Here is a 13,010-nt window from a genome sequence, read left to right on the forward strand (position 1 = left end):
ATCCTCAGATCTCAGCCTCCTGAGTAGCTAGGATTACAGGTGTGAGCCATCAGCACCCGGCCCCTTTCAGTTTTTTGATGGTTAATTGAAGATGAGTATCATGAACTTTCTTGCCTTGACTGGCTTCGAACCACTATTCTCAGATCTGGTTTTTATTTATTTATTTATTTTTATTTTTTTTGTCAATCATGGGCCTTGAATTCTGGGCTTGGGTGCTGTCCCTGCACTCTTCAGCTCAAAGAGAGCACTCTACCGCTTGAGCTACAGCGCCACTTCTGCTTTTCTAGTGGTTTATTGAAGATAAGAGTCTCACAGACTTTCTTGCTCTGGCTGGCTTTGAACCGTGATCCTCAGATCACCGCCTCCTGAGTAGCTAGGATTACAGGCCTGAGCTAGTGGCGCCTGGCAGATCTGTTTTTTGAGTAGCTAGGATTACAGGTGTGAACCACCTTTACCCAGCTGAGAAAGTTTCCAAGATGTCCTAATTTTACTCACAAGGGTGTGAGAATGGAGGGGGCGCTAAATGGGACTTGTTGATCAGTTAACAAACTATAGGCCAAGAACAAAAGATTTTTGTAGTTCTGAATATGTTCCACATCTTTTATGGACAGCCAATGTAGATTCAATGTAAACAACTTCTACCTTCTTCCTCTAAATTTTCAATGTGAAAAATATGCTGCATTGTCAACAATGAAATCTAATAAGCTTGAGGTTCATAAAATAGCTGGAGGAATGCCACGCATGCCTGCAAGCAAAACTCAATTTAGACATGAAAGTGTAGGGGCTCTGCATACTTTGTATACTGGCTAAAACAAAAAAAAAAGGATCATAGTCATTATCATAAGATTTAACTCATAAAATACTACCTTTTTATTCTGCAAACAGTCATTTCATCCCTTTTCATCCATGTGTTTTATGGCCTAGGGTAAATTTATGGTAATATATATGCATTTTTAAAGATTTGCTATTGTCTTTTTTATTGAAAATATTACATCTCACCATCCTCATTTTAAAAAAATGCTCTTAGCTCTGGTCCAACTGTTACCTAGTTCAGCTGCTGGTAATTGTGGCATCTGTAACTGCTCAGTGAACCTTTTATTTCAAAAATCCATCTCCCTCTCTCCCTCCTTTCCTCATTCCCTTCTTCTGCCTCATTCTCCCCTACCCCCTTTCTTTTCTTTCTTCAGTGCAGGGGATTGATCATAGGGCCTCAGAATTCTGGCAAGTACTCTACCACTGAGCTACATCTCCAGCCACTTTTGACAATATTTTATCTAGAAATAATGTCTTTCTGTGCAGCCCAGACAGGATTCAAAATTGTGATCCTATTGTCTGAGCTTCCCAAGTAGCTGGAGTTGGTGTTAGTGTTGCTCATCCAGTGCAAAATTCTTTTCTTTCTCCTTCCTTCCACGCTTGTGAAGCAGGCATTCTACCACGGAACCCTCATCTCCAGCCTTCCTTTGCACCGATTATTATTTGAGATCAGTCTTGATTTTTACCTGGACTCACACCTGAACCACGATCTTCCTATTTCACCCTTTCCAACATAGCTGATAGATAGCTGGAATGATAGGTAAACATGGTGGAGTGATAGGTAAACACCACTACATCCAGCTTCTTCCATAGAGATGGAATCTCAGAAACTTTTTTGGTTCATGTTGGCCCAGAACTATCTTCCTCCCAATCTCAGCCTCCCTGATAGCTGGAAATGACAGGCATGTGTCCTCTATACCTAACTGCTGATTGAAATGTTACAAATTCCATTTGGGCTGCCCTCTAACTTTGATCCTCCAAGTCTCAGCCTCCTAAGTAGCTATGATTACTGGCAGGAGCCACGATACCTGGCCTACAAGATTTCTTTTTATGTTATAACTTGTGCTGCCCTTCAACAATGACTCTCACAGCTTACGTGGTATGAAAATCTGGAACAAATGTACATACACACACACACACAAACATATTCACATGGGACATATATATATATACATACATATATATATATATATTATATATATATATATATATATATATATATATATATATATATATATATATATATAAAGTCCTGGGGCTCTTACTGAGGGCCTGGGCACTGTCCCTGAGCTGCTTTTGCTCAAGGCTAGCACTCTACCACTTGAGCCACAGTGCCACTTCCAGCTTTTTCTGTTTATGTAGTACTGAGGAGTGGTGTTCATGCATGTTAGGCAAACACTCTACCACTAAGCCATATCCCCAGCCCTGGAACAGGTATATTTTCAAATCAAGTATGACAAAGCATTTATTCACCCCCACTGTATGATACAAGTAGAAGTATTTAGTCTTATAAATGTGTGCCCACCGGCTCAATCCTGCATTTTCATTTACTTTTTGATGATATGTGATTTGGGTCTTTTTTTTTTTTTAGTGTTGGGGATTAAATCCAGGGGCTAGCACATGAAGGCAAGCATTTTCCACTGAGCTACATCCCCAGCTGTTTGTTTTTCATGAGCATTCTAGAAAGTATTTTTTAAAATATTTTTAGCTGACCCCCGTAATCCTAGCTATTCAGGAAGCTGAGATCTGAGGGTTGAAGCCAGCCTGGGCAGGAAAATTCATGAAACTTATCTCCAGTTAACCTGAAAAAAAAAAGCGCCAGAAGTGAAGGTGTGGCTTGAGCAATAAAGTGCCAACCTTGAGGGAAAAAGCTAAGAAACAGCATCGAGACCCTGGGATTAAGCCTCAGTACCAGAAGAAAAAAAAAAGGAAGATGAGAAAATGAAGCTAAAGAGAAATAGAACAAGTCTTATAGACCTGATAAATATATTTAGACTTCACCCTGGGCATCAGTTATCTATTCAACATAACACACTATCCATAGTTTAGTGGCATAAAATGAAAACTCTGTATTTGCTCTTCATTCTGGGGTTTTACCAAATTGGGCTGGGTTTAGCTGGGCTGTTCTGTCAGTAGTTATTCTTAGTTACAACAAGGGGTGGATAATATAAAACCGTATCATTTGGTGCTAGCTGTTAGATGGACCATGCCTTTCAAACAGACTTGGGCAAAATCAAGTTTACAAGGCAGTACTGATGGGCAGATGCTGCAAAGATTGGTGGTCATTTTTCACCTCTCTTAGATGATGTTGGCTTGAAACCCAGATGATGACTTGGGAGTAATGGGTAGATTTTTATTTTTAAAAGAGAGATGTTAAAAATAACTCCTAGATCCTTAGTGTGGATGATTGATAGATGATAGCAGCCAGCAGCTAGAGAAAAAAAGAGGAGGAACAGGTTTGGGGGTGGGGGAATGATGTTTCTCCTGTGAGTCATGAGAAGGATGATGAGTCTTTAAGGCGGGTGGGCAGGGTGAAAGTGGATATACAGGTGTGACAGAGACCTCTCCCAGAGGTCTGCACAATCAGGTTGGGAATAAATATCAGATGTTGTAATCCTTAAGTACCTCCCAAAAGGGCTTCACCCCCTAGCCAGCAGCATATTCAGGGCGGGAATCTAGCAACTCAACTTGTAGCTGCACCTGAGCCAAGCCCAGTTGACCTAGCACACAGCATAAATCCTAGCACAAAGCAATAAGAAGAGGGACAAAACTTGTAGGAAGAGTCTTCGATCTGAAATAAGATCAGTGTCTTAAGTGGCATGAGGGTATAGCCTAGTACCTGCCAGGGGTGTGGGGGTGGGGAGTCTCCCAGTAACAGTCCATTAACTTAGAATGTAATGAATGCATCACCAAGGAGGGAGCATCAGGGGCTAGAAAGGCTCCAACCAGAGTTGCTTCAAAGGAGATTCCCTCCCTGGGTTGGAAGATAGACCCAGTGGCCAGAATTGATATTTTATGAAGACAAAACTTCTCTGGTCAAACCCACTGCCCATAGTCACCCAACTGTCAGAGATTTTACAAATCCCTTCTACTGGGAGATCTACCCATTGAAGGGGGGCCCTCTATCATAGTGTGAAAGAAATGTTGATTAGAAACCTATTCATTTACTCATTCAATTTCCTTTTTATGTATGTGCCAACATGGGGCTTGAACTCAGGGCCTGGTCACTGTGCCTTAGTTTTTTTTTTTTGCCCTCTACCACTTGAGCCACAGCGCCATTTCCAGCTTTTTTTTCTGGTTAATTGGAGACAAGAATTTCTTGGACTTTTCCTGCTTGGGCTGGCTTCGAACTGAGATTCTCAGATCTCAGCCTTCTGAGTAGTTACGAGTACAGGTGCGAGCTACCTGCCTTAGCTATTGAAAAACAACAACAACAACGTTTTTTTCAATAAGCCCCTATTAAATGATCAGACCCCCAACAAGCCTCATGCTGAGTGCATCAGAGTCGAGAGGAGTAGACCCTAGTCTGGAAGCGATGCAACTGGAGTTGCCCAAACTTATAGTTACTGTTAGTTTATCTTCCCACTTGGATGAGCTCAAAAGATACGCACAATTTCTTGCCACGACGCCAGGCTGTCACAGTTTGTTGAAAAAAAGAAAAAATAGGAGAGTGGGGGTGCTGAGGAAGTGTCCAAGAGAAAGATCTGGGGCAAATAAGGCAACACCTTCTGCAGGGTAAGTGATGAGTTCAAAGTTGGGGCTTGTTAGGCGCCTTGTCAGTGGCTCTTCCAGAGGCCCTGCTTTGCTCGGGTTACGTAAATTAGCCGGGGGCACGATCCTGCGCACTGCCACTTTTACAGTAAGAACGGGGCGCCAGGTGCTCTCGGTTCCCGGTCCTTGGGAGACTTCCGGGAAGCGGTCCGGAACCTAAGTTCTGAGTCCTTGGGAGACGCCCGGAGCCTTTTTGCGGGGACTCCCGCCCTAGCAACGCGCGCCTGGTTGCTGGGGGGCGGGAGGTTGGGCCGGCCGTGGAGGCTGCGGATGCCAGCTTCGCGTCCCCGCGGGCCTCGGCATCATCCCTGCCAGCCCACCGGTGGGTACGGAGCCGGAGGTGGCAGAAAGGGGAGCGACGGGGAGTTGGGGGCTCACCTAGTCGCGGTAGGGGGGGTCCGAGCGTGTCGCCGGGCTGGGGGCTGCTGGCTGGGCGCGGGGCGCGGGCCGGGGCGAGGCCGGCCCCCTGGGCGTGCACACAGCGGCTGCAGGGCGAACCGCGGACGGGGCGGGACGCGGTTCAGATCTGAAGAGCCACAAGGGGACACCTGCACACAGGCGGCCCCCAGCTCCGGGGAGCGTGCATGACTGCGGGCTTCGGCCCTCCGGTCCTCCGGGCCGGGGTCTCTCTTAACCCCATGTAGACACCGACGGCCTCCCGCGGGCGTCTCTCTGCCCGCGCTGTTGTGTCTGTCTGAGCATGGGCTTGGATGTCTTGATCTCCGAGACGGTAGGCTAGAGGGGGTGCAGAGAATGACTTGGGAAGAGAGGATGGGAAACGAGCGCTAGGAAAAGGACCGAGGAAATAACGCTCTTGTCCGCCCAGCTCTGCCTCTGTCACAACCCTTAACACAAGTCACGACTCTTTGGGTTCCATTTTTTTTTTTTTTTGTCACGGAACATGAAGGTTGGATATGTGTATCAAGGAATATCACTGTGGAAGGTTCAAAGAGTTCTCTGAGCTTAGGTATAGAGTAACTCGTCGTAACCCGTGGTGTTACGTCAGGGTCTTTGGAAAGCAAATTTTGACAGAAATAGGTGCTGGGGTTCATCTAGAACAAACATGGACATCCTCAAAGGAAGTCTCTCAAGCCTTTCAGGGCTGAACTCTGAAATGAGATGGGGTGACTGAGCCCGCAGGAATGTTGTTGGATAGTTTCAAAAGGCCGTTGTAAAGTGGGACACCTGTGATTCTAGCTACTCAGGAGCTTAAGATCCAAGGATCATAGTTCAAAGCTACCTTTGGCAGGAAAAGTCTGTGAGACTCATTTCCAATTAGCCAGCAAAAAGCTGGAGTAAATCCGTGTCTCAAGTGGTAGAGCACCAGCTTTGAGCAAATAAAAAAAAAAGCTCAGATTACAGTGCTCAGGTCACAAATTCAAGACCCAGGACTACCCCCCCCAAGAAAAATAAACCAAGACCATTGTAGTTGACAGTTGTGATACATACCTGTAGTCCCAGCACTCAGAAGACTAAGGTAGGAGGATTGCCATTTTGAGGCTCTCTCTCTGTTTCTTTCTCTGTTTTTTTTTTTTTTGCCAGTCCTGGGGCTTGAACTCAGGGCCTGGGCACTGTCCCTGAGCTCTTTTGCTCAAGGCTAGCACTCTACCACTTTGAGCCACAGCACCACTTTCAGTTTTTCTGGTGGTTAATTAGAGATACAAGTCTCACTGACTTTCCTGCCGGGGCTGGCTTTGAACAGCGTTCCTCAGATCTCAGCCTCCTGAGTAGCTAGGATTACAGGCGTGATCCACCAGCATCCGTCTTTGAGGCCATCTTGAACAACACAGTGAAATTCTGTCTCAAAACGGCAAAAAGAAAAGAAACAAAAAGACCATTATGTCAGGTCCTTAAAAAGCTTTCTGCTAATTCTTCATTTTTAGAATGCTGTTCATTTATTCAACAGCTAGTTGCCTCCTAGCCATTCTTCCAGGCTATGCTCAGAACACAGACACAAAAGTGAATAAGACATTATCCTTCCTCTCAAGCACAGTCATAATATAAACAATGAAAAATAATGAAATACTGTTTTCATTTTTTAGTCTACTCATAATGAATAAGAGCAGAGACATTAACCAGATTTTAAATTGCCTTGCTGTATAACATAATGAAATCTTAGCCTTAGTGTGATTCACCACTCTTAAGAATATAAGGAGCTTCATTTTAACATCCTCTAGACTTGTGTATTCATTTGTACATGCTCTCTGTATTTATTGGGTATGTTTATATATGTATATACATATGTATGTAGTAAGACAGTACTAATACGCATGAATTTGCTATATTGTGTTATTACTCTCAGTCTTGTAATTATACTAATAAACAATGTGAATGTGAGTGTGTGTGTGTGTGTGTGTGTGTGTGTGTGTGTGTACGTGCACGTGCCAGTCCTGGGGCTTGAATTCAAGGCCTACGTATTGTTCCTGAGCTTTTTCTGCTCAAGGATAGCACTCTACCCCTTCAGCCACAGCTCTACCACTCCTCCTCTCTCTTTTGGTGGTTGATTGGAGATAAGCGTCTTAACAGACTTTCTTGTCCAGGCTGGCTTTGAATCCTCAGATCTCAGCCTCCTGAGTAGCTAGGATTACAGGTGTGAGCCACCAGCAGCCAGCATGTTTTGTTTTTGAGGGAGGTTCTTACTATGTAGCTCAGACTGGCTTGAAATGTGCTATGTAGCCCAAGCTGGGCTTGAACTCTTGATTCTTTAGGCTCAGCCTCCTGTGTGCTGGTGATAACAGTAATGTATCACCATACTAGACTCATAACTGTCATAGATTATCAATAGTTTGTAGGTTGAACTGCAAGCTTTTATCACTAGCTTTTGTAGAGGTGCAATGCCTTATTGCCAAGAGGAGGATTTGGAGTCATGGTGGGATTCAAGTTTCAGCTCTATGGCTTATTCTCAGTGTGACTTACATAAGGGAGTTATTTCATCTCTGTGCTTTACTGTTTTCATCTACTAAATGGCTATGGTGATTGTTTTAGAGGCTTAGGAAGATTAAATGAATAAATACAAAGCACTTAGAGGAGTTTCTGACTTACCTTAAGTGTTTTTTGTTTTTGTTTTTGGTTGTGAGGTTTGAACGCTGGGCCTGAATGCTGCCCCTCAGCTCTTTAGCTCAAGGCAAGCGCTCTACTACTTGATCCACAGTGTCACTTCCGATTTTCTGGTAGTTTATTGGAGATTTTCCTGCCCTAGCTGGCTTTGAACTGCGATTCTCAGATGTCAGCCTCCTGAATAGCTAGGATTACAGGCGTGTGCCACCAGCACCCAGCAAGTGCTTTTTTTTTTTTTTTTTTTTTTGACAGCACTGGATTTTGAACTTAGGGCCTTGAGTTTACTAGGGAGGTATTCCACCACCTCAGGTACTCCATCAGTCCTTTTTGAGTTTGGCATCTTTGTGGGGGGGCAGGGGGGAAGGGAGTCATGGTGAACTCTGGGCCTAGGCACTGTCCTTCAGCTCTTCAGCTCAAGGCTAGCGCTCTACCATTTGAGCCACAGCACCAATTCTGGTTTTTTTTTGCTTATGTGGTGCTGAAGAATAAAACCCAGGGTCTCATGCATGCAAGACAAGCACTCTACCACTGAGCTACCTTCCCAGCCTGAGTTTAGCATCTTTGAGATAGAATTTCACCCCATGCTCAGGGCAGCCTGGACCAAGATCCTCCCATTTGTGTTTTTCATGTAGTGACAGGCATACACCACCATGCCCAACCATTGGTTGAAATGCACTCTTGTCCATTTTTGCCCAGTCTTTACTCAAATAATGACCCTCAAATAAGGATCTCTATCTCCCAAGTAGCTAGGATTATAAGCTTGAGCCCATACTTTAAGTACTATTTTTAACGTTCACAGAGCTAGCAACAAACAGAGTTATCACATTTTGCACTTATGAAGCTGAAATTTAAAAAGGCTCAGCACCTTGCCAAAGGCCATAGGAAAACTGTAATTCAGACTTAGCCCAAATTCAGATAGTAATGCACTTTGGCAAATGTTATTCTCCCTCTCTATTTTTTATTTTGGCTTGAGTCTGGCTTGAACTCAATCCCTTATGCTTTCATTCATTGGCTAGTGCTCTATCAACCGAACCATGCCTCCAATCCCAAGGGTTGGTTATTTCTCTCTTATGTTATTCTCATTAATCTGCTACTTTTGATTTTTAAGATAAACTGCACAGGTAATCAATTATTAGAATTAATTGAACCCTAAGAGATGTTAAAAATGGAATAAAATTGTTGTGTTTAGATGTTTATAATGGAGACTCTGCTAGAAATCAAGAGATCTACCTAGTTCTAATTTTGATCAAATAATGTTCGTGTGTTCTCCACACCTTTAAATGAAGAGTTTATATGTGATAATATGGAAAAAAATTTCCACCTCAAGTTCTGTGATTCATATTTATTTAAGACAAAAGCAAGCCGGGTGCTGGTGGTTCATGCCTGTAATCCTATCTACACAGGAGGCTGAGATCTGAAGATTTCATTTCAAAGCCAGCCCAGGCAAGAAAGTCTGTGAAACTCTTATTTCCAATAAACTACTCAGAAAACCGGAAGTGGTGCTGTGGCTCAAGTGGTAGATTGCTAGCCTTGAGCTGAAGAGCTGAGGGACAGTGCCCATGCCCAGAGTTCAAGCCCCATAACTGACAACCAACAACAACAAAAGACAAAAGCAGTAAACTCTGAAGTAAGCAGCTAACACTGCAGATTGTTGTTAGTAGTGGTCATAGGGCCTGAACTTAGGGCCTAGGAACTGTTCCTGAGTTTTTTTTCACTCAGCTAGTGCTCAACCACTTTGAGCCATAGCTCTTTCTGTTTTCTGGTGATTATTTGGAGATAAGAATCTCCAATTGTCAGAACTATAGTCCTCAGATCTCAGCCTCCTGAGTAGCTAGGATTACAGGTGTGAGCCACTGGCACCTGCCTAGATTTTTTTTATCATACCTTTGTTTATAAGTGGAGGAGGGGTGCTTATTGTGACATTCTCATATATCTCTACAATGTTTTACACCTCCATCTCACCTCCTAACACAGCAGATTCTTGATGAACAGAAGTACTATAATTTGAGTAAGATCAAGGTGTTTAATTTGCAAGAGCACCTATTTTGTATATTTAACAAACAGCCAGGAGCACTGACTGCCTCACAACTGTAATCCTTGCTACTTGAAAATCTGAGATTGGGAGGATTGTGGTTCAAAGTCAGCCTGGGAGGAAAGTTTGAGGTCTCTCAACTCAACTAATAAAAAGCTGTGTTAAAAGCAAAAATAGGATTGTGGTCTAATCTTGCCTAAAAGTAAGATTCTATTAGAAACTAATGAAAAGTAAAAACAGGCTGGGGGAATGACTCACATGGTAGATGGCCTACAAAAGACCCTAAGTTCAAACCCTAGTATCACAAAAGAAAGATGTATAATGAACACTATTTTTACTAGTAGAAATATGAAAATTACAATCTAGGAATGTTGTAAATTCTTTCTATCTATGAGTGGGAAAACCATCTTTTCAGTTAAACACAGACTGAGTGTATAAAAACAAAGATTTATCTTGTGAATCTCTTCAGGGCACACACACACACACACACACACATGCTTAGCCAGGGAAGAGATTAATGTAAACATCTTTTCACTAATTACAGAGATTAGGAAGTGGCTGCATGAACTATTTTCCAAAGGATAAACATTACAGATTGAACACGGCAGCTCACTAAGAAGATCGTACTAACTTGGGGGTAAGTAGTTCTAAAGTTTCCTTTTCCTTAAACTCGCCCGTGAGTACCCTTAACCTGGGCAATATAGCTTTCTGAAGATAGCAGCTAAGAATACAATCAGTTGTAAGCCCAGCCAATCCACTTATGGAGCAGTTACCAGTGACCTAGATTCATGGACAGCCTCTGTCTTGAGTCTGTTTGGTGTGACAATTTTGATGGATTAAGCTGGCAGAAACCCTCTGTCTAGCTACAAACAACACTCACCCCAAGCTTTCTGGAAGTAACCCTGAAATTTGAGCATATCTGACAAAGACTCCTGGAACATCTGGACTAGAAGGCTTTGAGATTCTCTTCTTCTGAGAGCCACTTGAGGTACAAAGATAAATAATGACAGATTCTACTAAAAATCACGTTAGTGTCTTGCTGTGTTAGACAGGAAGGCTGAGGCCCGGGGTGGGGACTGGAGCTGCTCAAGGATGAGACAAAAATGAGGCAGTGCTGGGCCCAGAGCTCCGCCTGTTGTGCCACAGCCTGTATCCTTGCCCACTGCATTGTGTTTTTGTTCAGGTTTCCTACCCCTGTCAAGGATGTCAGTCCTGGCAAGTTCTCAAAATGTAAGCTGCGCTTCTGGGAAACCCCATTTTTTCAATGGTAGTGGTATGAATGATATGTCTGCGTGATGAGTTTTCCCTGTGCTCTCGTAGTAGACAGTTCTTGGAGCCAGGCTGGTCATAACTCAAAGACAGTTATCTGTCTGAGCTCTTTAAGCAGACCTCCAGAAGTACTTTAAGCAGACCTCCAGAAGTAGTGGCTGGGCAGTCCACTTGTCTCCTCAGTCCTTGATTTAAGGGACAGCTGCTTGTGGATAACACAGGACCTTCAGTAGCTGAGATTTTCCCTAAACAGATTCTTCAGTGCCAGCAAATGTCTCTTCTTGGTGTATCACCATTCTTAGTGAACCAACAACTTGGTACATGCTTACAAGGTGTTTCCTGAGTTAATGAAGAATATCTCAGAATCATAATTCGTTCTTCCTTTTAGTTCTAGCCTTGTTTGTTGATGGAGCCAATATAAGTAAATTGGAAAACAATTTGTATTTGGATATGTATCACCAAGTTATTAATTGCTAGATCAGTTAGAAAGAATGATATTATGTTTTTGCAAATCCCTTTCATGTTTGGCTGAAATGGAACACAAGTTTTTTTCTTATCTGCTTCTACATTCCGTCTACTACCATATGTTGCTTGTGTTGAAGTATAAAAGAAAGTAAGAGTGAGGTGCCCATGGCTCATGCCTATAATCCTAGCTACTCAGGAGGCTGAGATCCTTGGATCATGGTTCAACGTCATCCAGGGTAGGAGAGTCTGTGAGACTCTCATCTCCAATTAAGCACCAAAAAAAGACAGAAGTAGAGTTATAGCTCAAGTGGTCTAGTACTAGCCTTGAGCAACAAAACTCGGAAGCAGTGCCCAGGACCTGAGTTCAAGCCCCAGGTCTAGCACCAAAAAAAGAAAAAGAAAAAAGAGATCTTGCAGACTCTCTAAAAGTCTCAGGAACCCTTACCCCTCTTTCTTTTCTTTCTTTCTTATTTTTGTATTGCAAGATCTACCTGAAAAAAATAACTGAAACAAACAAAAAAGAGGCTGGGGGCATTTCTCAAGTGAAACTTAACAAGTGAGAACCTTTTTCGGGTAGGATTTTGCAATTTTGCCTGGAGATCAATACTGGACTGTGATTCTCCTATCCGTGGCCTGTCCAAGGTCTGGCCTTGACAAAAAGCATGAGAGCCTATCTGAAAAATAGCTAAAGTAAGAAAGGACCGGAGCCTTGGCTCAATTGAAAGAGGTCTTGCCTAGCAAGCACAAGCACTGTCAATTGACAGTGCTGCCAGAAATAATTTTTTTTTAAAGATTTAACCTAACCATACTACCATGCTGTGCCTAATAAATTTTACAATATGCTTTCTTCTCTTTACTAAACAGGGAACAGAAATTCTGGCAACTACAAGGAATGCTGCTACTCAGATGCCAACTGAAACAAGCTCCTCAGAAGGTTCCGGGTACACTTGGTGTTGTGATGGGGAAACTGCAGAGCAAACTCAAACACAGCACTTACAAGTACAGGTACAGCAATGCTGCCTGGGCAACTAACTCTTACCGAGACCCATTCACATTCTCTTACATAATGAGTTTGTATAATGTAGCCTAGACCTCATAGGGAGATCCTGTCTCAACAAGCAAACAAAGAAACAAACAAAACAAAAACCCTCTACTAAAGGAAGAGAATGTGCAGAGCCACTGTTAATGACCTTCCCTTCCTCCAGTAGCTTGGTCTGCTTCCCTTGTGCATAGGAAATAGTGTCTGCTTCTTAGCTAGTGTCTACCCAGCACATGCAGGGGCCCTGCAGCTTTGGGATTTGTTTCTAGAATGAGTAAAGACTCTTGCCGAGTTCTCTCTTCCTTTTTTTCTTTTTTAATTTTTTTTATAGTATGAGGATTTGGATTCAGGGCTTTGGTCTTGGTAGGTAGGTACTACCACACTCTCTCTACACTTCTAGCCATTTTTATTTTGAATAGGGTCTTGTGCTTTTGCCTGGACCATTCTGGACTGTGATTTTTTTTTTTAATTTTTTTTTGTCGGTTGTGGGGCTTGAACTCTGGGCCTGGGCACTGTCCCTCAGCTCTTCAGCTCAAGGCGAGCGCTCTACCACTTGAGCTACAG

At 43.2% G+C, this 13,010-nt stretch overlaps 1 protein-coding gene across 1 annotated transcript in view; it reads left to right on the top strand.

The window, feature by feature from the left end:
* Positions 1-772: 772 nt before the first annotated feature.
* Wdr31 (WD repeat domain 31) overlaps positions 773-13,010 on the top strand; it is a 21,334-nt gene continuing 9,096 nt past the window's right edge. The window contains exons 1-2 of the mRNA XM_013030117.1: positions 773-777; positions 10,876-10,882. Coding sequence (XP_012885571.1) covers positions 10,877-10,882 — 6 coding nt within the window. The 5' untranslated portion in view covers positions 773-777; position 10,876. The remainder of the gene's footprint in view (positions 778-10,875; positions 10,883-13,010) is intronic.

The sequence above is a fragment of the Dipodomys ordii genome, unplaced genomic scaffold (assembly GCF_000151885.1).
Source record: "Dipodomys ordii isolate 6190 unplaced genomic scaffold, Dord_2.0 Scaffold127, whole genome shotgun sequence".
Lineage (NCBI taxonomy): Eukaryota > Metazoa > Chordata > Mammalia > Rodentia > Heteromyidae > Dipodomys > Dipodomys ordii.